This window comes from Amphiura filiformis, chromosome 3 (genome assembly GCF_039555335.1).
Source record: "Amphiura filiformis chromosome 3, Afil_fr2py, whole genome shotgun sequence".
NCBI lineage: Eukaryota > Metazoa > Echinodermata > Ophiuroidea > Amphilepidida > Amphiuridae > Amphiura > Amphiura filiformis.
Window position 1 is genome coordinate 79,776,808 of NC_092630.1, and position 27,915 is coordinate 79,804,722.

At 36.1% G+C, this 27,915-nt stretch overlaps 3 protein-coding genes across 4 annotated transcripts in view; all 3 read left to right on the top strand.

Moving 5' to 3' along the window:
* The window catches only part of LOC140149224 (uncharacterized), a 29,890-nt gene extending 24,590 nt beyond the window's left edge, over positions 1 to 5,300 (top strand). The window contains exons 6-7 of the mRNA XM_072171446.1: positions 2,633 to 2,729; positions 2,978 to 5,300. Of these exons, the coding sequence (XP_072027547.1) occupies positions 2,633 to 2,729; positions 2,978 to 3,773 (893 nt within the window). The 3' untranslated portion in view covers positions 3,774 to 5,300. The remainder of the gene's footprint in view (positions 1 to 2,632; positions 2,730 to 2,977) is intronic.
* A 2,109-nt stretch (positions 5,301 to 7,409) lies between these two features.
* On the top strand, positions 7,410 to 18,202 carry LOC140149226 (uncharacterized). 2 transcript variants are annotated; one of them, XM_072171447.1, is made up of 8 exons: positions 7,410 to 7,924; positions 9,767 to 9,910; positions 12,903 to 13,201; positions 13,373 to 13,445; positions 13,635 to 13,769; positions 14,254 to 14,451; positions 15,727 to 15,823; positions 16,261 to 18,202. In XM_072171447.1, exons 1-8 carry the CDS (start codon positions 7,861 to 7,863, stop codon positions 17,777 to 17,779), a joined length of 2,529 nt encoding a protein of 842 aa, XP_072027548.1. In that variant the 5' UTR covers positions 7,410 to 7,860; the 3' UTR covers positions 17,780 to 18,202. The 2 variants fall into 2 exon arrangements, with proteins under 2 accessions (XP_072027548.1, XP_072027549.1); XM_072171448.1 differs by lacking the exon at positions 13,635 to 13,769 and having other exon boundaries at positions 7,413 to 7,924.
* An 8,147-nt stretch (positions 18,203 to 26,349) lies between these two features.
* Positions 26,350 to 27,915, top strand: part of LOC140149227 (melanotransferrin-like) — a 29,080-nt gene continuing 27,514 nt past the window's right edge. The window contains exon 1 of the mRNA XM_072171449.1: positions 26,350 to 26,736. Coding sequence (XP_072027550.1) covers positions 26,664 to 26,736 — 73 coding nt within the window. The 5' untranslated portion in view covers positions 26,350 to 26,663. The remainder of the gene's footprint in view (positions 26,737 to 27,915) is intronic.

The window sequence follows — 27,915 nt, forward strand, 5'->3', positions numbered from 1 at the left end:
CTTGATTTCATTGTCAGGAATATTAATGATTTGTTAATTAGGTATCCTCCATCTTAAGTTCATTAAGTTCATAATTATCTTGTCATCTTATAATTTGCTTGTTTTCCATCGTATTCATGCAAAAGTTATTAACTTATTTATTTTTGATCTGTGTCATTTTCACATGACTAAATTAAAAGTAGAATCTCAAAATGTATTCTACATGTCATTGATGTAGGTCTTTATTTTCTTCCAAATTATCTTGTTTATCATGCTTCATTTAAAATGAGTCATTGCATTCATAACATTGTGAAGTTTTGTTTCTTCCAAAGTGTTAATTGTTTTATCATGAAAAGTTTCTTTTGATTTATAAGTCAGATTTGGATGTGGTCATGAAAGTCATAAAAGTTGAAGTGTGGTTATTGAATCTTTTGTATTGTTTGGTATTTACAGCAAAGTGTACTTTTTGGATATCACACCAAATTAGGAAGTCATAAATGCACTTTAATTTGTAAAGAGATAGTTACATCACTTAATTATGTACATATTTGATTATTATGTTTTTGTTGAAATTTGTAACATTCTTCAAATTATCATCTTCCAAATTTCACGTAAAATGCCGAGACGTCATTTTCTTTGCAGCAGGGGTGAATGTAACGGGCACCAGAATGGTTGGTCTTAATAATAAGTGTAGGGTTTGAAATGTTAGGAATTAAGGTAATATCATTATTTACCATGTTTATTATTTTGTTCATTTTGAATGTGTCATTCTTAATTAATGTAGGTTTTTGGTTTCATATCAAATTATATTTCTATCTGTTGCGTAATTAATCGATCATAATCATCATCAAGTTAAGTTATTTTCCATCATAATCATCATTGTCTTTGAAATTGTTTTTAATAGATCATGGTTTATTTATCTTTAATTTGAATAGGTCATTCACCTCATTGAGTATGAAAATGTAGGCATCCTTTGATTCTCAAGTTTATGAGTATTTAAAATGTTTATGTCTTCATTGTTTATTGTCCTCCATTCATAGAAGTTTTAAGAGCACTTTAGCAAGTGATTCCTTTTATATGAGTGTGTATTGTTATCCTAAAAACTTAAGTGTGGTGTAAATCATTGCCACTTATCTTTTGGCTTGAGATGGTAGGTGACGTACTTATGATTATTCATGAGAAAGTTTTATCTCTTTAACGGGTTGTGTATTGTTAAGAGTAGTCATTAAGTAAATGCTTTGTTAGGGTTATTATTTATGCTGTTGCAGAGATGGTACTTAAGTTGGTTTTCAAGTGTTTTTCCCATATGAACTTGTCTCTGATAATTTTACTTCACTTCCATCCAAGCATTCAACTGATTAACATCAAATATTCCATCTTAGCTTCCAACTGGTCAACATCAACAACTTAATCTTCATATCATATTATTACTATTATTAATTGCATCCATCTTCTTCAAGAATATTGTTTCTGCGTATCACCATATTATATTATATTAAAGCCGGAGCATTAACAGCGTATATATCTTCAAGTTTCCATCTGTGTCTATTTATTTTGTGTAACGGTATTGGACATTTATTATCGCCCGAATAAGTCCCTGGATCCAAAGTTGAACAAAAAGAAAATCACCCTAAAAATCAAACTGTTACACTAATATATAGACGAATCCAACGAGCCAAGTCATGGTCAGGATTTGGTCGGCCATCTTTGGTTTCCCGCTAGCACCAACCTGGGGTTTTGAGCGCCCGATTGTGCAAATAGAAGCCGCCTAACACCTGGAGAAGATGCAAAGACGAGGAGGATTAATAAAATAATATATACAATAGAGGAAATCCTGTCGCATACATAGTCCTTTTGTTCATCCATTTGTACATCTATGAATAGATGCGACGGGATTACCTGCGGAATTATCTCTATTGTATTATTCTATTAACCCTCCTCGACCTTCTCTAGGTGTAAGGCGGCTTTTATTTGCACAACTGTTGGAACTGTATTGTGTTCTAAACTTAAATCATTCTTTTGTCTACCTGTGTTTTCGCGGAAGGTGTAAAACGAGTGATGGAATGCAGTTTAAAATTTCCGCCAAGGCCGAATCATTTCACATTTTGGATGCATTGTAGCCGACGGGGACCCAACTAAAGGCTGCTAGTCAGGTGTAGGAATGCGTGTATTTGGATTCGTCTATACTTTGATCAGCTCGTAATCGGCGGGCCTTGTAACATCGCGTATTAATATCAATATATCTCGCAAGAAGTATCACAAATTATTAATTAAAGTTCTATACTTTTGTCTACTTTCTTTAACACGCAAATCGTAGACCAAACATGTCAACTATATCACTCTTAATGGGGTCTATACTTTTCGGCTTAGTTGTAAAAGCCTAACAATTCCCGCCGATTACGAGCTGCAAGTGTATTACGATAAATAAAAGGATTCCAATTTTGAGAAAACTGTAATAGATCTTTGGGCGCAATAGAATAATGTACGCCACTATTGTAATACCCCGGTGTAATACATGTAATACAATCATGTAATACACCCTCTCTGATCATTTTGAGAACGATGCATACTCACGGAATGGGTGGCGTGGCGTACTTTGTTAGATAACTTGTACGAGCTTCATTACACAGTACTCTTCTTTTTCTGTTTATAGAGGGACTTGACAATTGTACATTCATTGGAATGATGTTTGCTGTAATACCACTGGGGTTAATCTTTCTTGTTTGGTTGGTATGCTGCACATATAACAGGTATGAACCGTATGCTTTGACTTCATATATTTTAATCGAAGAAAGCACATTTGCGGTATTCAATGATCACCAATAACGACGGTCTTTCGCAGCCTTACATCTTCAGGTCACTCGCTCTTCTCTAGATCTGCAAAGTATAATCATAATAAGATTCAGTTGAAATTCAATATAATGTCCGATTTTACAAGCAACATTCTTTCTTGTCCTCGCAATCTAGGTAAACTTACTCTTCTTGCCTTGTTTTTTAGATACTGCAGAAGAGTCAAGCATTCCGATGGTCGTATGCGTGGCGATGCTGACAGCAATGTGTCAAAGGACAACTACGTTTCCAATACCGGCTACGACTACAGTTATGCCAATTCAATGACTGAAAATACCATTATAAGCCCTAATACTCCTAATATGACACCCAAGAAAAAACATGGCGATGTGCAGGCAACAGGTAGTAGCTACGAACTGGAGGAAGTAAAACCTCATCATGCTCACAAATATGAAAAGAAAGTAGACAAACATCACCATATGCGGGATGTGGATTCCAAAGGCCCGGTGGATTCTGAAGACACTGGAAGCAAACCTCAGGGTGATCCTGACGAACGTTATCATGTGTTGGATAACTCTGAAAAGAAAGAAGATGCCAACCACCTATATGATGGCATCGATCCATCGACGACGATGAACGAAAACAGTGTTGTCGACATAACATCACCAAAAAGCACGGAGGAGGTCCGCTATCACGTTTTAGACGGGCAAACTCCGCCTTCCTCTCCTAAACCCGTCCAGAATAATACTGATGAAACGTCTGAAATGGTCCCAACTAATCAATTGGTTGAGCCTTATGCTGAGGCTGTAGTTGGACAACACGACACCAACCCAGCTATGAGCGATGTAAATCGGCCAACTTCTGATGCCGATCCTGGATATGCAACAGTCAGTGAGGCACGTAGTCCAGAAAGTGTATTAGACTACGGATATACTAGCATCGCGGCTCGCACACCTGAGATTACGGTAGTTGATGATAATGGGAATGAAGACACATTTATGTGACATTGATCAAAATATCGCGACGTGTGTAGATAAGGAATATACAAGAAATGAGTTTGCTGATAATTCGTTATGAATTCGGCAGAGTGACGAATACGCAAATCCCTGTTCCAAGTAAAAGGCGTTTGAACATTTTGGTACCATTCCATCGACCCGTTTAAAAATCGAGAACATGTCATGATAGCTCATGTTCAATAATTTGAAATGTAGGCTATATTATAGTAGTGAACGTGCATATTTATTTACTATACTTTTATGTTCTAAAACAATTGACATAGTCATGAAAACGGGTATTTACTGCTGTTCGGCTTTATGACACATCTAAAAAGTCCATACGCTATGTACGCTGAGCATATATGCAAACGTATAAGCCACTGCACTCATTGGTTTTGTTTTTTTGCAGAAATTGCTGATTTTTCTGCGGATATGGAGTGTAAACTTCGCAATTAAGTTATAAATAGTTATTTCATGACATATTTAGTAAACAAATTCTGTAGAACCCGTTCGTGTATAAGATTTTAAAGTATAGAAAACACATTTTTTGTCTATATTTTTGTGTATAACTTTCTAGGATTTTCCAGTTCGTCATTATGTTAAAGGGGCATTTCGTGATCCACAGCCTCATCCTCCCACTTTTCCCAACAAAGTTGAGATTTTTACACCACTGGATACCTCTGGCGACATAATGTTTATGTACCAAATATTTCTTGCAGATTAATTCGTTTAGCAAAGATATCGTTAAATTTGAATTTCGTTCTGGTGCACCAGAACGAAATTACAACACATTGTCTATGGAGCAGTGTAATACACATAATCATGCATAACTCGCAAACGCAAAATCGGAATCAACTGAAATTTTGGAAATAAGCTTTTTTCGTGGATATCTACTGAAAAATGTCATAAAAAGAGGATGCTAGGATCACGAAATCCTCCTTTAATGAGAAAAATATGAGCTTTTCACCTGGTACCAAAATCTGCATTTTGATGGGGTAAAGTGTGGGGATGAGGCTGTCAATCAGGTTACCCACCTTTAATATATAGCAGCTGCTTTATACACCTGTTTTAATATGCTTCGTCTCTTTGCTAAATTCATTTATCGCCGTTTGGTGCGATTCGTCCATATCCAAATTTCGATATCTACGTCGCGTAACTATATATATGCTTTTTAATATTTGGTGAAAATGAAAGATCACTTAAAACATAGTCAGAAGCACGCATTAACTCAATTATCTCAAACTTCTCCTGGTCCCTCTACCGAATTCACAACGAATTATGTAATGTCAAATCAATGATTGGAAGAAAAAATATTATAGGACTGTAATATTATACGCTTTGAAAATTAACTTGTTTTTATTAATTAATTGTTTGCTGTGGCGTAGCCAGGATATTATCAGTACAGGAGGAAAGTGGGTGGGGTGGACAAGACAACTTTCAAGGGGCAAACAATGGATTAAAAGCACGAAAAAAGGCGTTTTAAGGCCTTGTTCGTGTTATCAGATATTAAAATATCTTGAATATCAGGACAGGTTGGTCAGCATCAGTGGCGGGGGAGGAGGGGACAAGGCTTCGCTCGGGGGGCAGATCCCCAGCTGCGCTTATGGTAAATATGCTTTAACATATCGCAAGTAAGAACAATTTAAGTTATTTAAAATTAATTTTCAGTAGGCCTATATAAGAAATTATTTCATTGACTGATGATTATTCCACTTGTAATGACAAAATAATGAATGACACATTATGACAAATTATATTATTAAATACAGATCGACAAACACCGAAATGGTTTGATTTAACTTACACATTTTAATGTGTACGTTTTAAAAAACGTACAATTTTGCCTTGCCACTTCCTTATTTTGAGTCATTTTTTCAGCAAAATTCTACTTGACATGGTGGGATGGTTAGCGTAAAAACCGCGATGCAGTATTTCGTTTGCTGAATAACTTTCCTGGAACGAAGAACGCTATAATTTGCAGTTTTAAAGCTAAAATGGTCAAATATAGGTTAATTTGATAACATTTTGCGTAACATACATGGGGATGATTGCATAGACCACCCCTCGTCAAATGGTCGAATAATATTCCCATTTAATATTCCTGTTTTTTTTGGTTTGGTTGGGGGTTTTTTGCGCTTAAGATTTTCAGTCGTGTACATAGCAACTACGTCAAAGCTATAGCTAGGGCCTAATTATTATTCGCTTGTCAAGATCAAATCATACAATTGAAAGCATAGTTTGTCGCATCTAAGTGTTGTGAACTGCAATAAACTAGCGAATAAGCTCCAAAACACAGTAAAAGCGCGCTTCAGACTCCGAGTATTGTACGTACAATATTGTATGTACTGTATGTACGTTATTTAATATATTGCCATTCTATTTCCAGTAATGTTTAAGTTCTAACGAATGTTTGATGACGAAAAGTCGATAATATGGTACATACAATATCTAGCAGAAATATATTATCGATTTTACGTCATCAAACATTCGTTAGAACTTAAACATTACTGGAAATAGAATGGCAATAGATTAAATAACGTACATATTGTACATACAATATTGTACGTACAATAAAAAGTCTGTATACTGCTTAAGTCTGTAACCACTTATATATATAATTATTATTGTGTTTTGACAATTAATGTTGTCTGTTCCATATTAGGCTATAACTTCACACACATTTCGACGATTTGAAAAATTAAAAAACCTCTGAAAAGGAGTCAAGATCAAATCTTTACAAACGTACTCTGAAAAGGGGAAACATTTGATTGTTCTTTTTTAAAAAATAATCACACTTTCCAAAAATAATGATTTCAGAAAATGTTGATTGAAAAATAATGATTTCAGAGAAATCAACACGCCAACATCGTATACTTTATTGTTCAATTTGAGATGAAGAACACCTAAGAAATAAATTACAAAAAAAAGATGACTTTATTTTTAAATCTTTAGATGAGGAGGATCTAACCCTTCTTCTGTTTTTCAATTATTTTGAAAAGGGGCAACTTTGGGCGACTCTTCTCGCAGGTTTTTGCATTTAAATGTTTTGTAGGGGGATGGGGTTATTTTTGTGCGAACCATAAGCTATTGTATTTGTTTAAATTGTTATGTTATATATTTTGTATATGGTTGTGCACCGCCCGAAGGAAATTAATGTGGCATCTGCCGGGGCATCTGTAAATAAAGTCTTGAATGTTTGAGCTACTGATGTGGCTGCGGTGGAAATAAACTTGTTGATCGATTTTAGAAACGAAGAGTGCCTAAGAGAAATCAATGAAACATTGCAATTTGTAGCCTTGTCCTCCACTTTACCTTAAGCATGTAATACATACCCTGGCCATGCAGTGTAAAAGAAACTGCATTTGAAGATGCAGCACGACAAGTTTATTTTCAATATCATCTTTGCACTTTTAAAAGAAGGCTTACAATTTTAGTAAAAAGTATAAAAACAGAAAAGACCTATTGATCTTCAATAAGTGACGTACAAATGTCAACTTCATTGTCATGTCGACAAAACATGATTTTTATATGACGCGTGCTTACCTGAAACTCCCTCAATATATTTTTCCTATTGTTGTTATTAATACAATAATAGTTCAAAATTAATATGAGGTCAGCTGGGTTCAGAGCATTGAACCGATATCGAAACACGGAAGTTATAATCGAAATTCTACCACTGGGGTATAGACGATTCAGTCGCCATTGATTTTGCTCTTGTTGTATTGTGCAACTGAGTGATTAAACTTTTAGTTTTAATACTTCGTGTAACTTTTGTGAAGTTTATCACGTTTATAACGATAGTGACGCCTCATCATTCGAGTATGTATGAGACACCCATATGACACTGCACAGGGCTAGTACAGGTGACATGTGTGAGAGGAGCATAATATCTGATATTTATTAATGTGACATGAGACAACAAATATTTGCCTTAAATGTGACCAGTATTTACATGAAACGTAATAGGGCAATTCGTATTACAGAAGTAACGTGGTAATTCTTGTTTCGGATCACGGTACTGTCTGGTATAACTGAACGGCATGCCATATATTGTTGATTTCCTCATGAGATCGATTTGACTCAAGTTCTGTCGACAATGGCGAATGAGTCGAGATATTTGGCGTTATGTAGCGTTTTTGTATTGTTTCTGATACATCAAGGTGAGTAAACTACTTTGTCGCTAAAACAGCATATGATCTATAAAACCAGTGATAGTGAAAAGAGGTTTGCCTTTAATTTGTTAAAGGTGACACTTTTACTGGTTTTAGGATCTTCATATTGTATGTGTGTTGAATGCTCATGATATGTAAAATAAGATGCATATGCATACTAAAATGAATATTTTCAAGACTCAAAAATTCAACTTAAATCCGACAGCATTTAGCCAATTAATTAAGCCGATTCTTGGTGTTATGTTTCTACTTAGGCCTAAGTACAATATATTTTTAACATAACAATCAAATGCTTATGAAATTCAGTTTAGATCCAGAAATAGTCACAAAAGACCCTAAATGTAAGCTAATGTACTGAGTTAAAATACTGATATAAAAATGTTATATCTCTTTAGTTGAAGCATGTTCCTCTTCCTGACTCTCACTGCTTAATGAGGTTTTGAGCTTCGACTACTTTTTCATTTCGCAATTTAGAAAAATGTTTATGTCAAAAATGTGCAAAATTGCCGGGAAAATTGCTGATACAAAACTTTAAGAATGGAAATGTAATGTACAGATATATAATTGTCGGTTGTATAATGCACATGTTTTCTCGGAGTAGAAGCGTAGGGGAAAGTGGGGTAATCCCGGGCACCTTTCGTTAAGGCTACACAGGTACAAGATTAAATAAAGTTCATCAGTGAAAATCATATCAATGCAAAGTAGGAGTAATGTTCTAACTAGTAACCAGTTTTTAATAACTCAACATCTATAGTTAATAAGTTATAATTAAAAAACAAAATGGAAAAAAATAATGGGGTAATGCCGGACACGGGGTAATCCCGGACACATGATTGTTGCTAAGAGGGAAAGTGGAGTAGGATGATAATCGCCTGAATGTATTAAGTACTTCTGTTACCTCAAGCATGCAACTATGGGGGCTGTTGTTGTTGTCTATATTTTCGAAATAACAAGTGTCCGGCATTACCCCATCTGTATAGAGACGCATGTGTGTCCGGGATTACCCCTCACGGTCTCGATTTATTTTTTCAGTGCTTGTTCTACTAATCCATTTTTAAGATACCAGAATTCATACATCCAGCTAACAATCAAGTATCAAACATAATTTTCAGCCATACTTAATCTGTGTCCCTTGTCGCTTTAACTGTCACCCAGCTAATAAATCACTGTTCAGATAAAAAGTCAAAAATTACAATTTGTGTTTTTTCGTAATTTTCACAAAGAAAGACGAGACCCAAAGCGCTGGTAGTAGTACACGTGAGGTACACCTTGAGGTAGCTAATAGTACCCTAAGGTAGTATAATAGTGCCACCCTTCTCCGTTTAGCTGCAATCGACGTGTCCGGGATTCCCCACAGTCCGGCATTACCCCACTTTCCCCTATTCAAACCAAAAGTTTGTGCAACTCATCTTTGTTGGACCATTATTGGGCGACGGTTCGCTATCTCTATAAGGTTCGCTGTCTTTTAGAGATAGAGAACTTTAGGTATAGCGATAGCGGTCCTTGGATGTTTATATGCGTTTTGTTACAGTAGGCCATGTTGTCGTTATTTCTCACTTATTTTAAATTACATCCTTTCTCACTTTCAGAACATTTTCACATATTTTATGAACCACTTTTGAAAGAAAAAAACACAATACGAAATTGCATTATTAAACTATGTTGGCATTTTATAACAATTCATTATCGGTACTTGTAATGAAGAAATCGGCAATTATCTCTACACAAAGTGTACTCGCACGTGTGTGATTGTAATAAAAACTCCAAAACAATGTAGGTTATTTTCATTTCATTTCATTCTAGTGATTGTTTTATTTCATTTAATTCTAGTGGCATGCGTATGTGATTCCTACGGATATGGATACCAGAACGTGAAAGAAAATGGTGGTGGTTTTCTAAGGTGGGAGCCGATTTCGGAAACAATGATGAACCAAGTGTATCCGGAAGAAGTGGGACCTAGTGCTAGTTATGATGGTAGGTGATATCAATTTTCATGATACATGTAGAGTAAACAGTGGCGGCACCATGCGGGATTTTTCTGGGGAGCATGGGGGGTGGGGACGGATGGGGTCAAAACTCAAATTGGTTCCAATACGACTATACAGTCTAGAATTATTGGTGAAAAGGTTAAAGGTTGGAATTTGAGCTCCATAGGGGTCAGATACATAAAGCTACCCAATTTTGATGAAAATGGTGTCAAAATCATCTTGTTATAATAATCCAGAAAAGAAAAAGTTAGAATGCGATGTTTCGTTACCACGGTAACGCAAAAAAGGAGTTAGTTCCCGTTTAGTCCAATTGATGTTGACGTATTTTCCCGCGTTACCTTTTTTAAAGTATGCCTAATGAAATGTGGTACATAGTGAAAACTAATATTTTGCTGAATTCTACTATAACAAGACAAGCAATTTGGAACAACAAGGATCAATGGGAAATCCCAGGTTTAGCACTTCTGTGGGCCTGTATTTTTTGGCTATCTATAACTTAACCTATATACTTCTTGCCGTTTTTGTCCCCCTCTGCGTACTGTCTACACTCACAGAAATTGTTCGTTGGCATTACTCAGTAAGTTGATGTAAGTCGTTGCGTCAACTTTCCAAGTAATGCCAACGCGTACAATTTTGAGTAACGCTGACTCGATATCATTATGTTGGTCGCACTCATTTGCACTTAGGGCCTACTCTATTGAGTTGTTACAACTCAGAAAATGAAACTAGGTTAGCATACTTTTCTAGAGGTGTGCTATAGTATACACAATTTTGCACTGATTACAAAAATCAATATTTGAATACTGCTAATTGTGCAGAAAATTATCAAATTACGTGAATTAAGTACCAAATTGGAATAACTCAAAACAATAAGTACCAGTAACTTAATATGAACGAGTTACATCAACTTGTTGAGTTACAAAAACTCAACTAATTGGTTCTTTGAACCTTGTTTATTTTTCTAAGTTCCCTTAACTTGAATTCAGAAGTTGGCATTACTTAAAAGTTGACGTAACGACTTACATCAACTTTTTAAGTAATACCAACAAAGTTGATTAGTTGACGGAACTTTTTGAGCTTTTTCAGCATTTTTAAAGTTCGGATAACTAAAATTTTGTTTTGGCAACTTTTACACTATTTTTGAGTTGTCCAAACTTACTCCTTTTGAATTGCGCCAACAAGGCGAACAAGTCATTTCTATGAGTGTAGTCTGTATTTTACTTGTTTCCCCAAGTCCAAGTTGTTTTGGGTTATTCCAATTTGGTACTTTGTTACTTAATTCACGTAATTGGATAATTTTCTGCACAATGAACAGTATTCAAATATTTATTTTTGTAATCAGTGCAAAATTTTGTATACTATAGCACACCTCTAGAAAATTATGCTAATATAGTTTCATTTTCTGAGTTGTAACAACTCAATAAAGTAAGTGCAAATGAGTGCGACCAACATAATGATATCGAGTCAGCGTTACTCAAAATTGTACGCGTTGGCATTACTCGGAAAGTTGACGCAACGACTTACATCAACTTACTGAGTAATGCCAACGAACAATTTCTATGAGTGTACCGACTACCGTGCTCTTTTTCTTTCCACTGAACACATGCCAATGTTGAACAAATTAGTTGAATAAACAATACATGATAATTACTTGTGAGCTATTTCTGTGTATTATGGTATGAGTGACCCAACATCATTGTGACCATCGGAGGATTAAGTGGCTAAAGGCAACCCCCTTCCTTATAGAGATCAAATACAACTGCACAGTGCCTAAACAATAGCTAGACTGCTGTTAAATCCCCCCGTAGGACTACACAAAAGAATTCTACTGTAGGACTATATACTGACTGTAGGACAACTTTTACCCACCTCCCCGTAGGCACAGTAAAAGAATCCCACTGTATGACTATTCAGATCGTAGGACTACATTTTAGCCACCCCACCCTTGTAGGACCACACAATAAAAAAGAAAAAGCCCTCAACTTTAGGACTTCACGGTAAAACATGTCTCCCAACAGGACTACAGCCTGTCTCAAAAAAAGTTGTGCAAGTGAAAAGCTCCCTCTTTGGCAATTAGAAAATACCTTTGTGAGATGATGCTTACATCAACGTCAAGGGCGCAGTCTTAGCTCTCAAATTCCGTTTGTTCTGTTCAATTTGCCTGTATTGATTGTGATTTTACCCTTTCGTTATTAACTATATAAACATATTTCGAGATTAAAACAAGCAAATTGAACAGAACAAACGGCATTTGAGAGCTAAGACTACGCCCTTGACGTTGGTGTAAGCATCATGTCACATCGGTATTTTCTAATTGCCAAAGAGAGCGCTTTTCACTTGCACAACTTTTTTTGAGACAGGCTGTACATTAAATAACATCTCCTGTGAGGGCTACACATTTCAAAGAAAAGGACAATTGGCCTTAGAGGAGTAGCCCTAAAATAAACATTGAATACTCATGAATAGAAAATATGCAAATAAGATAATGACCACTACGTGTGGTCAATTATATGTCATTATTATGTAAATTAGATGTTCAATGTAGGCCCTATGCATGTTTGGATCTCCTTTGTGAATTGTTGATTCAGTGACCGGATATCAGACAAAAAATGGATCTGCGAGTGAATAAAGTATTGCAACATTATTGGGGGTGAAAACGGGTGAATTAGTCCGAAAGGCCCTTTCAGTGATTTTGAAACTAATTAACTTAATTTGACACCCTTAACGTAAACAAAAACAAAATTTGATGTTTTATTGGGGTGCGGGCAACCATATTTTTCTCATCACAAAAATTTGTTTCCCGAAATAATGTAGGCCTAGACCGTAAAAGTTTTTAGCCTTATACAATTTCGCCAAACTGCCTATTAGCCTTACAATTTTGCCAAACTGCCTAATTTCTAATAGATACTTTATCATAAACAGAACACCAAATAATTGAGGAATCCGTTTTATTTTTATTTTATTTTCCGACCAACTAGTTGATGACACGTGCTATTGGCTAGCTAGAAACGGTGGCGACGGAGATAGGGCATTGCTTTTATCACCATGTTACAATTCAACATCGTCAAACGTTGGTCTTTCATTCGCCTATTATTTATATGGAGAAAATGCTGGAAGATTGTCTGCCTACTTACGCAACATATCATGTACAACTCCGCAAAACTTTATGTTAAATAATATTGGCACGATCATTAATGCAACTTTGATGGGTAGTCAGCGGAACAACTGGGTGAGAAAACAGGAGATGATTGGCATTCCACAGAACTTTCAATTTCAGGTGAGTCAAGTACTTTTGTATTTAAAGATCTAAAAAAACTGACACATGCACCGTTGTAAAAAGTATTCACAATTATAAATGTTCATTTTGATACAGTTGAATTGAAATTGTCCAGTAGGGGCCTATATTTCCAGGCTAAAATGGGTTCAATGTTTATGATTAAACACGCAGATTGTTTTTGAAGCTGTCATGAAAGGATATAGAAATAACAGCATCGCCATTGACGCTATTGAAATTGAAAACGGTATGTATCGGATCATAATGTATGGCCCAATTTCAATAAGTGATGAGGTAATCCACTACATACCTTTAAATTAAAGGTGCAGGGATGATGTGAATTTATCACATGTTTTCTATTTTGCATGGAGGTATATTCCAAAGGTACATTTAGCGTTGATATTTACATTACAAGTTCCTATGGTTTTAATCACAGCAATTACATCAGGTCATGCTACTACCACGACTGCTGTCCCCTTAATGCCAAGCACTTCTAGCATGGTTACATCTCCTTCTCCTACGACTCTCTTGACATCGACTTCTTCCTTTCCTTCAACAGAAACATCCGATGGTATGAAACTTCCTTTTGATACCGTTGGCATGGTCGGTGTAAATATTTGGACTTGTGTCTTACCTCGTAATGAATTAAGTAAAAAAATGAGCGACCATAACCAATTGGTAAATTAGAAAAAAAGCTAAAAGACACATTTGCAAATATTTACACCGACCATGCCTGTTGCCAACTTGGTTATGGTCGCACTTTTCTATTTTTCATAATTCGGTTGTTAAGGTTCTGGCTCTGGGCCCTCGCACTTTCCTGCAAACCTGCTATAAGCTCTACTCTGCTGGTTGCAATGTCACCAAAAACTGGGAATAGGTCTGATAACTGCTTTGTTTCATGCTTTTTGAGGTTCTTTGCTATTCTTTAGGTGGTCTTTGGTTGCTCTTTATCTTCACTCTCCTTCGGCTCTTGAAATCTTCCGTCATAACACAAACGCGCAATACAAAAAACAAACAAAAACCACTTTTTCCATTTTCAAATTGAACAATTACAGCTTCTACATTAGCAAAAACTGAACCACCACCAGTGGCCAGGACGTCAACGTCAGAGTTGACTACTACAAAGCAGACTACAGAAGCAGATGTCTTAACCTCAACACAAGTAACATCAACTGAGTACATTACTTCTGAAGCGATCACTACGAGCAAGTCAAATGTGACATTAAATTTCTGCGAAAGGGATTTGGTAGTTCGTAAGTATGGTTTGCCAGGATTTATTATTTTTTTCACAATTTTATTGCCTCATAGAAATCAATGTTTGGTGGCGAACTAAACACTGGTCTGTTTGTTTAATTGCATGCTTCATACTGGATTTGCTTGGAAAATCGAATAACATGTAAAAGATTCGATACTAGTTTTGTCTTACAATACTGAAACTAAAGGTAGATAGGCAAATCACACAGTGGCTTTAATTGTTTCGATTGCTTCTATACCTTGTATTTCTTGAAGTGAATAAAGTATACTCCTTTTCAGTTTTAGTTCAACTAATCCATTAGATTTGTATAATAACTTGCTTTTATCGCGCCATTATGTTTATTATTTGCATTACCTGAGTGTACACATGTGGTACCACATGCAGTGCAGTACTCAGTACCGGTATGCAAAGACGACATCAATGTAGTTTTACCTGTACTCGGCACCATTGTGTACTAGAAAATGGTAGTACGTCACATCGTGGATGGGACAAGGACACGGATATCGAGTCCTAAAACATGAAAAAAATAAGAAGGATGAGAATGTAAAATCGTGTTCACACGGTCGGACATACGTGACTTAATACCGGTAATATGTGACTTATTATCGGTAATGGTGAATTCTTACCGGTAATAAGTGACTTATGTCCCACTGTGTGAACACGACTATAAACTGTATGTGGAAGCAATTGCACTCACTTGATCACTATACATTTAGCATGTGTGATCTTTTTGCACTTTTAAAGCTTCAAAAATTTGAATAAAACGTATTCCAACTATTAAAATAGTTAAAGTCAGAGTCAGACACAGGAATTCACTGTTTTCCAGGAAAATGGTAAAACCATGAGCACATGAATATAGCTAGATCTAATGTTTCATTGCAAAAGCTGCCAACACTTATCTTGTTTAAAGGCACAGAATGAAACAACAGATGTGGAAATGAGAGTACTGCAGTAGAAACTATCAGTTGTAGTCCTATTCATACATGACGTATTGAATAGCAAAGGGAAAAGTTAGCCCATATTTGCAAGACTATCTATGTCTTCAAGGTGAAATTAACCTACTAATGTTACCGTTTGGTCATGGTCTGGCCTGCTGTCTGCTGTTTTCCTGGGAAACAATGATTACCAATTTAAATGTTATACTGGTATATGTAGTTACCTGATTCTAAGTATCATCAATCATTCTAACATAAATATTTTTCTTCAGAACTTGTCATACACGACACTAATTTACTTAATTACTGAATAAACTTCGTGGGTTTTTTTTTTTCAGAGGGTCTTGATAACTGCACTTTCATCGGATTAATGTTTGCTATAGTACCGCTGGGATTAATTTTCCTCATCTGGCTTGTATGTTGCACGTTTAACAGGTTAGTATAATGTACAATCCTTTTGTTATAATCAATTATTAAGGAGAATTAAAAGTCACATGTAGGCCTATAGAAAACGATAGGTTCAATGGCATGCATGATAGAGGATATACTCTCGAATGGATATTTCCTTTTGCATTGAAATGTGACCTGACTTTGGGACAGACTATAGACTTTCCAGCCAATATCATCATAATGCCCACATCGCACAAGCTGTGAAAACGACACGATCATTTTTTCTCATTTGTTTCAGTGAAATGTGTCATGAAACCGAAACCTTCTAAATGTCGGAATACTGCCATCTCTCGATATATTGTTTAATCGTTTCTAAAAGAAAAACATGAAAAAAGAAGTAGGCCTACACTGACCAAGAAAACGTGACAAGGGTTTATACTATACTGAAGCCTAGCAATAATGTGTGTTTTGTTTTCTTGCAGATATATTAGGAAAGTTGGTCAATCAGACAGACGTCAGCATGATGACAATGAGAGTAGTATGGGAAAGGATAACTACTTATCCAACAGCTACGCCTATATTAACTCGACCACCGATCACACATACGCATATATTCCAGGAAATGTACTAAAAACTGACGGAGCGACGGCACAACCAGATGATACCAGAAAAGCTGCCGGAGTGACGTCGAAATTGGGTGATATTCTCGAAATGGACAAAGCCAAAGTGCCCGAAGGTAACAACGAAGATCATCAACAATATAAAGACAGAGACATGAACAATAAGACTTCGCCTGGTGATGGTCATATTTATGAAGAGACCGTAAATAAGAGTCATGAAAAAGAAACAAATACTACTCTGGATGAGAAAGAAGATGCACATCATGAGACAAATGACATTGGAGATCCCATGTACAATGTATTAGATGGCCCCACACCTGATGGAGATCCTCTGTACAATGTGTTAGATGGTGCCACACGCGATGATGACTACGACGAATTAAAAAGTCCGCAAACCACAACAGATGTCCCTGATGAGATCCCATTATTGTCCAGTAAAGATGGCGGCGAAACCGGCAAAGATGTCGCATCTGTGGATAACACGGATGTGACAGAAGAATCACCGTATCATGTTTTAGATGGACCACCACCTCCATCCCCACCTCCCTCACCACCTCACACCCCAATACCAAGACTTGGGAGTCGTAAGACTAATGCTGACGAACGGTATGAAACAGTCGAAGTTGATAACTCTAAAGATGGTACTGATGGTACACCTGATGACGACGACGTAGAATGTCGGCAAACCACAACAGACGTTCCACAAACCGATGAGATCCCATTATTGTCCAATCAGGATGGCGCCGAAAGCGGCAAAGACGCCACACCTGATGGAGATCCTCTGTACAATGTGTTAGATGGTGCCACACGTGATGATGACTATCAAGAATTAAAATGTCCACAAACCACAACAGATGTCCCTGATGAGATCCCATTATTGTCCAATCAAGATGGCGCCGAAACAGGCAAAGATGTCGCATCTGTGGATAACACGGATGTGACAGAAGAATCACCGTATCATGTTTTAGATGGACCACCACCTCCATCCCCACCTCCCTCACCACCTCATACCCCAATACCGAGACTTGGGAGTCGTAAGACTAATGCTGACGAACGGTATGAAACAGTCGAAGTTGATAACCCTAAAGATGGTACTAATAAAAACGTTGTACTGTCGTCTGTGCCAAAGACCACCGCCAATGATCCAGTTCAGATAAGAAGCTCGTGTATAGAGCCATATGCCGATTCTATGGTGGGTGAACATTATAATAATGAGAACCCCGTGGATGAGAATGCAAACCTGAATGCCGAGGAACCTAAGTATGAAACGATCGCAATCAAAGACGAAGATGGATATGATGATCCAAGAATTGTTTTGGTTAGATCGCTGGATTCGGCCAAAGCGGAGGACTCCGACGATGTTGACGATACGTACTTGTAAACTTTAAGTAATTTCCTTCACTGTCCTTATTGTTCCAACTGACACATAACGTTTAAACGTGCCATCTAATTTCTTGCCAACAGAGGATTAAAAGATTAACTTTCTGACGTAACGGAGTCCATGGACATCGTTAGGAACTTGCATAGGATTGATCGTTCCAAACATACAAATACGGTTGGTGGATCTATTTTTAAATTCGTTTGTTTAGCACATCATCGGTTCAACCGAAAAATGTCGATGAGCTGTATCGACAGGAAACATTAATCATTTGTATACTTATGGAACTTGGTACGGTGAGCTTTACATTGTTTACAAGCGACCCAATGTTTGCCTGACTTTTTTAAACTGGTAGGCATATATACCAGCAGATTGTTCAGGGTGGAGAACGGAGATTTTCTTTCGTAAGGGTTTTGCTCACAACCTTTTTTTTTTTTTTTTTCGACTCCCAAATCATGGTCGCGACCCACAGTTTGGAAACCACTACTTACATTGATGTGACGAAATGGAACCCAGCAAACCAGCGAGGTTCTCCTGAAACCATGCACTATGGAGATGATTTCCTTTTTCTCACAGCCCTATAGAGGCCTTGCATGTGACGTATCATCCCGTAAATATGGCGGACTATATGCATTCAACAAAAGCATGATTGCAGTCTGCCGTGACAGTTCGTCTCACACACATAACCCTGCACTACGATCAAATAGGTTGATGACAACATTTGATTGAATGGACTGCACTCCGCCATAACTACGGTGAAGGACACCGGTTCAAATCCCTTTGTTTGGAGCCAATCGATAAAAGAATGCAGGGCCTCTATACTTAGAGTTACTGACGTCAAAATACCCGACAATATTATAGTCCAGAAAGACGGGTGCACATGCGACTTTTGTTCAAGAGGACCATGAGTCTTTCAAGGGACTCTTGACTCCTTGTTTCTCTTCATGAAAATGCACATCGTGTATCGTCGATGTGTGGCGATGTCAACCTCATGGTTGGTGGTGTTAGGTTATTATCTTACCAATTTTTATTGCAAAATTGTACAGCCATATACAGCATACACAGTAAACCCTACGTGTAGTATTATAGACATCTTTGGTATAAAAACTGAAATCATACAAGTTTACGTCAACGAAACATTTTGTAAATAATGATATTTTATACATTCTCACCTATACTTGTTGAAGTGTTGATACAGGGTGCCCCAATAAAACGGCAACCAATCTATTTCTCTGGTTCATTTATAGCTAGCCAGAAAGGTTACATATTCAAAAATTGATTTGTCTTGAAAAATATACCAAAAAAAAAATAGTTGAAATTAGCAGCTTGCGTCGTTGAAATATTACCATTTCATTAGACAAAATGAGTCCAGCACATTCAGTGATTCCAGCAAAGTGTAAAACCGGGGTAAAAATGTAAATTATGTTTAAATTGCTTGAAAGTGAAGGATATGTTATTAAAATTGTCATTTGGTATTTCTGAAATGAAAAATTTGGCAAAAGGCGAGGAAAACAGCAGTATTGACAAAGTTGAGGCCCCTTTCAAATATACATGTAGCTACTTAGAAATTACAGTTTCATGTGTAAATGTGCCATTTTGTTTTGTCTTTTTAATGCAAAGGCTTTCGGCTTAACTTCGCTGAATAGGCCTTTAAGTTTGTCCATGAAATGGAAATCATGAGTTAGCGTTTTACAAAACTGTTCGTTTGATTGAAATGGGTTGCAGTTTGTTCTTTTTGTTGTCATTGTGTCTTTATCATGATGTACTAAACTGTATTACTATTAGGCTATAAGATCTAAATTTAGAAATAAATTTCCATATGTAAAATGAATAATATTTGATATATAACCATGCAGTATGCTAAATTTGCTTTGCTAACATATTGCTGAGCATGAACTATACAAAGTGAGAATAGTCCAATATTGGCAATGAATTGTATGGATTTGTTTTAGTTGGACCAAAACCAAAACTGAAATATACAGGTTCATTACCAGAATAATCACAATTGCTTAAATCACTGCGGGTATCTCTATATGACATGTATAATGCATTGCACTGTTGCAGAACAAAATGATATTCAAGTACAAAATGTACTGAATAATGATAATGGACAGGTTTGAGTTTGACTCATTTCAAAGATTGACGCAAGATGCTAATTTGTCGAATTTGTTCGGCAAACATTTTTAAAGACAACCATGTTGCGATTTTATTGGGACACCCTGTATAAGATCTGTTTTTCTTGCTGCTGCCGTTTTTGTATAATTGTATGCCTAACTGTCTTTCTATGCATTTTAAAATGTATATTGTTATATATTTATTGAAACAAATTACAACTCCATGCACAGATCCAAAATAAAATAAAATACAATTCGTATCTAAAAAATAAGCACGATAAAAGAAGCGCACATTCGTGCACGATACGATAAATAAAATTGTGCAAACCTTGGTTTGCAACTCACGTTGCTTCTGTTTCATAGTTTGCACTTTATTATGGAGGTTCAAACTATTTGGCCACTATTCCCTATACTTACATGAAAAATAAACCATAGGCCTGACAACTTTATTATTGCAGTTCATTCTAGACGTTGCTCAACGACTGATTGAACAAATTTATCAGGATCCGTGGAGTAAACTCAGTAAACAATATTCGTTGTATCTGATCCAGAAAATGCACATACTTGATGAGGAGTGACTGCATCTACTGACAACCGACATCTAGAGGGATTTCCAGCGTGATATTTTGGGTTACCAATTGGTTTTCCTTCTGAGGATTTTCTTTTCAGTATCAGCTTTCTCACATTTTCGATATGAGATTCAACAGGGATCAAGAAAATCCCCAAAAGGAAAACCAACTGACAACCCAAAAACTCCTGCTGGAAACCCCTCTATAGCGTCGATTGCCAGTAGATGCAGTCTCTCCTCATCAAGTGTTAACAAAGGCAACAGTGTTTGCTGAAACATACACATGGATTACTCCATATTCCAGAAAAATACAGCACTAATTTTTTGGGATAAACAAAATATTATCCTGTTTTGCCAAATGAAACATAGCTAAATCCTAATCCTTTAGTTAGTCCTAACTGGCAAAAAAAAGTAAAATTTTAATATTTGGCCAATTTTTGGAAATAAGGGCCAAAAACATGCATTTTTAGGGTGTTTTTCGTATGCTGTGACAATCAAGCTCAAAGACTTGTACTAAGACTAATTTCAGTATATGCATTCTAGTTTTTGGAAACTCGGACATGTTTCATTTTTATAACCCATTATTTAATTATAGTAACACAAAAAAGTGGAAATTAGAGCAAAATTGCGGTATCTACTCAAGATTTTGAATGCTTAGACTTGTTCCAAGTCTTTGATTTTTGTGACTCAATTGTCAGAAAACATGACAAAAATGCATGTTTTTGGCTCTTTTTTCAAGAAATTGGCCAAATATTAAAATTTTACTTTTATTGCCAGTTAGGACTAACTAAAGGATTAGGATTTAGCTATGTTTTATTTTGCAGAACTTGATCATATTTTTTTAATCCCAAAAAATTAGTGCTGTATTTCATGATCTGGAATGGGGAGTAGATTATTAGAAATATAGAACGAACATTGTTTACTGAGGATGCTCAACGACTATGCTTTGAAGCCATGATGTAATATTTTCATCAAACTTATTCTTTGCTCAAAATGTTGAAATAATATTAGTAATGACTGTCATATCAGGAAAGGTTTATTTATGTCCATTTTAAGCCAAAATAACAAGGTATCATGAAAGAAATACCACCGGTTATTTTGGCCGTTAAGGAATCGGATAGCAACGCTAGCACACTATTTTGTGTGGGACCTGAGAGCACATCAGACATATCGAATTTTATTCTGAATACGAGGAATGTCTCTCTGATATCAAATAAGTTTTATTTTTTGAAATTTGCGATATACATGTAATACAAATTTCATGGCAAATTTGATATTTTTGATATTAAACAGTCCTCGAAGTAAACCTTTATAAATCTAATGATACAAATTCAAAGTATAGACCTCTGGAAAAGGCAACCGGTTGCTTTTTCCAGAGGTCTATACTTTGAATTTGTTTCTACGCTCACTTGTAATGGGTTTGAGCACTTTTAATTCCAAAGTTAGTCACCTGAAAAATAATGATATGTACTTAAAGTATTTGTCTGAAAAATACAATCCTACCTATTGCTGTGCACTCTCAGAAATGCATTTAAAAGTGCTGTAACTTCTTATAAATGCAATAAAAGTATACATTTTTGGAAAGGGAATCTTTCAATATAAATATACACGGAACTTTGATTTAAAAACAGCAAACTTGGAGAAACCATAGAAAACACATTTTTGCCTCGAATTTTTGAACACATTGTAAAAGGTGAAATCCAAAATTTGGCTTATGTGTATGAGTTTTTTAATCTAGACCCTCCATTTCATTTTTTTCAAGTTTTTGATCAGTATTGGCCAAAAAAGGGCAAAAACTTAAAAGTGTATTTATTATTATTTTTAGCTTTAAAAAATTGGCTTTATTTGGTCAATATTTCAAAAAATAGGGATATAAAAGTATTTAAAACTTGAAACTCGGGTGAAACTTACAGTGGTATAGGGTATTAGCGCCCCCACTTACAAATGAAAAATAGCTAGTATTTGGGGACGCACTAAACATGCATGCTAAAGCCTGCTAAACGTACTAAAAAAACACAAAACTAGATCGTGTGTCATATTCCGGGGTCATATTTTACATTTAAGATGTTTTAGCAGAACATACTGCAGTTACTGTTCGTTTTCCTATACATAATACACAGAGCTCTCACAATTGACGCGTGACTCTACAAGTAGTGTATGTTATAGAAGTATAGGCAATTGCCTAGTTAACGTCACTGTGTGAAAAATAACCGGCCAATATTTAAAGTATTCTCTGAAATTATAGTTTTGTAACATGTCCTAAATTTTTAGCTAATTTAGGTGTTTGGAAATATTCGCACTTTTGTGTTTTAGGAAGGATATGTAAACGACAGATAACACCAAAAATAGAAGAAATTATTTCCAAACCGTGTTAAGTCTGCAAACCATTATGCTTCTCATTTTCAAGAACGCTGGTTAACAATAAGCAGACTATTGTCTCATTTCGTAAACAAAAGCCCACCAGTATATTGTTACCTTGCATTCGCTTTATAATCGTTCACCCAACTGAAACTATAATACTATTTTTTGTAGAACGTTTTTGATATACTTTGTGGATTTATAAAACATAGACCCCCTAATTTACCATTTGATTACGAAATAAATCAGTCCTGATGAACGAGAAGTAGACTCTATAAATGCCCAAATGTAATAAAATCTTTTCCATGATTTTGGTCATAAGTATTTTGTAGGCCTACCCGCCCGGTATTTGAAACATATATATCCGCACAAAGTTCCATATTAAAACTTGAAAAAACGTTTGTGAATTTACACGCCGTTTACACATATCTTTACTCTTATCACATTGAAGAAGTTATTAAAAAAGGGAATCGAATGATTGGTTATATTAAATCTATTATTGATGGTCAAGACGATTTTAATCGTGTATATTATGGGGATATATTGTGGAAAAATTTGGGTCTTTTAACCATAAATTATGCTTCAGCTGTATGGGTGCCCAGTAGTTTAAATGATTCTAAGAGACTCGAGCACCTTCAAAATCAAATGGCTCGTTCTATCCTTAGAGCCCCTAGAAACACACCAATTGAATGTTTATTAGGCGATCTTGGTTGGCAACCAGTCGCTGTTCTTCAAGATAAATTACGTATAAAATATTTTAATAGACTAAGATGCATGTCTTTACATCGCTGGCCTAAATTGCTTTATAATGTCACAAATGTAATGTATATTTCAAAAAAAGCCAAACACCTTCGGTGGTTGTCACATCTACAAAATGTATTTATTGAATGTGGTATGGATCACGTGTTTACTGATATGTCACTGTGTAATAACTGGGTTAACAAATGTATTAATATTCTTATTGATAACTCACATCGAAAATGGGAGAAGAACGCTATGTCTAAATCTTCTTTGTTAGATTATAACTTGATCAAAAACATGCCTCGTCTTGAAGGGTATCTGTTAAGTAACTTAGATTTCTATGCTGCATCTCTTAAATTTAAAGCACGCTCGAACACCTTACCGCTCAATGGTAGAACCCATCATTGGAACGATGGTGCAACCCGTATTTGTCCATTATGTAAGAATGGGGTTGAAGATCTAAGGCACTTTATGTTTGTTTGTCACGCACTACAAAATGTCAGAGCCGCTGAATACCACACTCTTGAATATAATCTAAATGTAAACAACTTAGATTTTATCTGGCAGCTTTTTATATCAAGTGATTTAAATGTCAAGACATGTTTTATGTTAGGTATCTCCAGTGATTATTTTCTTGATGTTTATAATATTGATGTTGACTGTTTGTTAAGTATTTTTGACTCAGCATGTAAATCATATATAAAAAGAGCCTGGGCCATACGTAATAATTGTATAAAGTAAGTCGACGATCTCTTATTTTATCCTTTACATGTTTAATACTCGGCTCTTCATTCTGTAATTTCACGTATATTATAGTTTGTTTTCTGTGTACAGTCCCACTCGATCTGTCGGACACCCGCTGCGATACCTACTCGATCGTAAATCGTTCACTATTAACTAGTAACAAACGCACGGCTCATGCGCGAGCCGGGAAGTTCAAGCTTGCTGTAGGCTCGGTCCCTACACTTGTACACACATACTCACCGTATCTGACACGTTTGCAACGCCCCGACTCAGGTGTCAATTTGTGGATTAAATTAAATAAAATTAAATATCTTTTTTTCTATATGTCCGTTTCTCCGTCTCCCGGGGAATTGACTTGAAAATACTATGAGGATTACTCAGTTAATTTTTGAGGACAAAAATCATGAAATTGGTGGTGTACGGGAATTTTGTTATGGCCAAGTTTTAAGGCCAAAAAAATATGATATTTTTCGAAATTTTTTTGGACCGAAAATTCGACCCTTTCTCGCTTATCTGATGAATTTTCAACTTCTTTTTGACATATGTGCTAGATATGACTTTGGTGTTTATATTCCCTAAAGTAATTGTTGTAATGTTGCTTAGTTTTATAAAAAGAAGTGATTTTCTGCATGGAGTCGTTTTGATATTCGGCTTTGTTTACGTTTCAAAACCAAAACTGAATTTCCCGGCTCGCGCATGCGCCGTGCGTTTGTTACTAGTTAAGTTCACTATGCGTATACGCCCTCACTCAACCCAGTGACTTTAACGTAGCGCTGTTGCGCCTGGGCATCCGCAGCATCCCGCCCGGCCGGGTGTCTAGAGTTCGATTTTGGGCTTTCACTGTCTTAAATACTGTTTTAGTTGTTTAATTTTCTCTTGTTCCTTTTACATCTTTATGTTTTTCTATATTTTGTAATACCTTTGTAAAATTGTACATGAACGCACCGTCATGTAGACGAGTGCCGCTGTTTCACAAGCGTTGTTCAAATAAAATTATTATTATATTATAACAAGTATACTTTACAAGTGACTAACTTTGGAATTTAGAGTGCTCAAACCCATTACAGGTGAGCTATAGAAACAAATTCAAAGTCACCTCTGGCAAGGCAACCGTTACTTAAAGTTTCACGGAATACCCTCACTTACGATCATTGGGTAGACCGATCATCAGACGGATAATTTGTCATGATTTCAAATTTACAGGAATGTATATACAAGAATATACATTCTGTGGTGTCGAAAAAATGACAAATCAAGCCAACCAGAACAGTCTCTACTCCAAAAGTAGTCGAGAGTGCTCAACCACTAAAAAATAGTGGGGGCGTATTATAACAAGTATACTTTACAAGTGACTAACTTTGGAATTTAGAGTGCTCAAGTATAGACCTCTGGCAAGGCAACCGTTACTTAAAGTTTCACGGAATACCCTCACTTACAATCATGACAAATTATCCGTCTGATGATCGGTTTACCCAATGATCGTAAGTGAGGGTATTCCGTGAAACTTTAAGTAACGGTTGCCTTGCCAGAGGTCTATACTTTGAATTTGTATCTTTACTCTTACATATTTTCACGGATTTTGTTCTTTCGCACATTTATCGCTCACTGCGCTCGCAAACAGGACTTTTTTTTGGCCTTTGGTGTTTTTTGGAAAGGGTGACCGTTCCCCTGCCTACGTCCCTAGAAATACTTCCAAGTTCGTAAAGCTAAGCAGTATTTCTTCAACGTTTTAGCTTAAATTCCCGGCAAAACTTTTAAAAGCGAAAGTGTGACGTAATGTTACTATAGACAGCTTGTATGACATCAATTAGCGGATATTTTGCAGTAAATAATATTTTAGTTCTGTAGCCCGAGTAGCCACGGACAAATGAATTCTACTTTTATGCAGCATATATGCTCCAATAGAAATAAAAGCAATTTATGAGAAAATAAAAAATCGAAATAAATTGTACTCCGGGAATTATACCTTTTTAATGTACTAATGAAATTTAATATTCGTAAAAATACGTCGTTCCGTCTCCCAGGCATGCGCTATTCTAAGCTCTAATCCAGTGCCATGCACAGGAATACATGCGGTGAGGTCGGACTGAGTTTGGGCTCATGAAACTAGTCAATAAATGTATAGTTTTGCTAAAGCAGAAATAACGTGGTCTAGTTTACACGATTTACTTGCCATTCGTGATTCAGCACTGTATAGAAAAACCTACATTTGTGATTTCCACTTCTTATTTGAAGTAGTACATCGCGACTGCATTTGCACGTAGACAGCACCCACGTGGGTTCAATAGTAAATACTTGCAAGTTTTCATTGCTCATTTGATACCACATCTTCTTCATTGATCTTGAACATTACCATCAAAGAATGCATTCGCTTGCCGTTTTTCTTGCTGTTGGATTGCTGCATTGGTCTGCGATTGTAGAAGCACAGTCGACAGGTGAGATTAACTTTTTACATGTTTTAACATGTTTAACTTTTATAATTAAATTTTATCCGGGAATTTATTCATCATGTTCATGTAATATTCATATCATGTTCGTGTGTTTGACTTCTATTTTGTGATCCTGCTAGGCCTAGCATCCTCTTTTTATGACATTTTTCAGTAGATATCCACGAAAAAAGCTTATTCCCAAAATTTCAGTTGATTCCGATTTTGCATAAGTTTGCGAGTAAATTACATGGTAAATTACTCAATAACTCTAGCTTCGAATTTGCACACGATAGTTACGCATTCGATGTTAGAGTGCTTTGCTATGGTTTTTCGGTCGGACAGCGGTGTAGTTTTTGGCACCAGAGGTTATTTATTCTGTTAATGTTGAAATTTGATTTGGATGAAAGTTATTTCGATGAGTCAACTGTATAGGCCTACTGTATCTAGGTATGCCTAGACTAGTCGGGATTATGCACTTTCAGTTTCTCACGCGTTTGAACGGGAATTGGATTGCGTACTTTTTCGATGTCTAGTGAGCAAATTTCTTCAATATTTTGAGAAAATGATGTCAAATTTTCTATTCTATATTGTTTGGTAATAATGTCTTTTGCCAATAGTATGTTTAAAGTTGTAATTTTGTGTTTTTGATCGCAAAGATCGGATATTTTCGCTCCCGATTCAATTCTGAACCCTTCGCAAGGGTGCCGATTTCGCAGAACTTTGACGATAATTTTGCCTTTTGGACACTAAAATGCATTCGATCCTTAATTTTGTTTCAACCGAGTCTTAAATTAGCAAGCACAATAAGGTTGGTACCACTTTTATATACATTGATAAAATTTTAAAGATTTTTTTTCAAGTTTCTAACCGGCGCAAATCGTTGAGTGTGTATTTCCCATTGACATCCAAAATGGGAAATACGAGTCTGATGGACATAGGAACGGCGTCCATGAGACTCAGCGAGTCTAGGTATGCCAGGTGAATTCAAATTTGCCATCAAACTGCATCATTTTATATCAAATTAAAGTCCTTGAGTAAAGAAAGCCAACACTGAAAACCTTTTGTCATAGCACTTTCCGTAGCAAAGTTACATCTAGTCAAAGATTGACTTTCATCAAAAAGATTCAGAGCTCTGAGCAAAATTCCCAAAAAAAAAGCATTTCGGGGGTGTTTCTAGATCTTAGT

Excerpts from the sequence above, each read along its gene's own strand:
- LOC140149226 (XM_072171447.1), top strand. The coding sequence starts at position 7,861 with ATGGCGAATGAGTCGAGATATTTGGCGTTATGTAGCGTTTTTGTATTG. Across the intron at positions 7,925-9,766 it reads ATTGTTTCTGATACATCAAG|TGGCATGCGTATGTGATTCC; the intron begins GTGAGTAAACTA and ends ATTTAATTCTAG. Across the intron at positions 15,824-16,260 it reads GTATGTTGCACGTTTAACAG|ATATATTAGGAAAGTTGGTC; the intron begins GTTAGTATAATG and ends GTTTTCTTGCAG.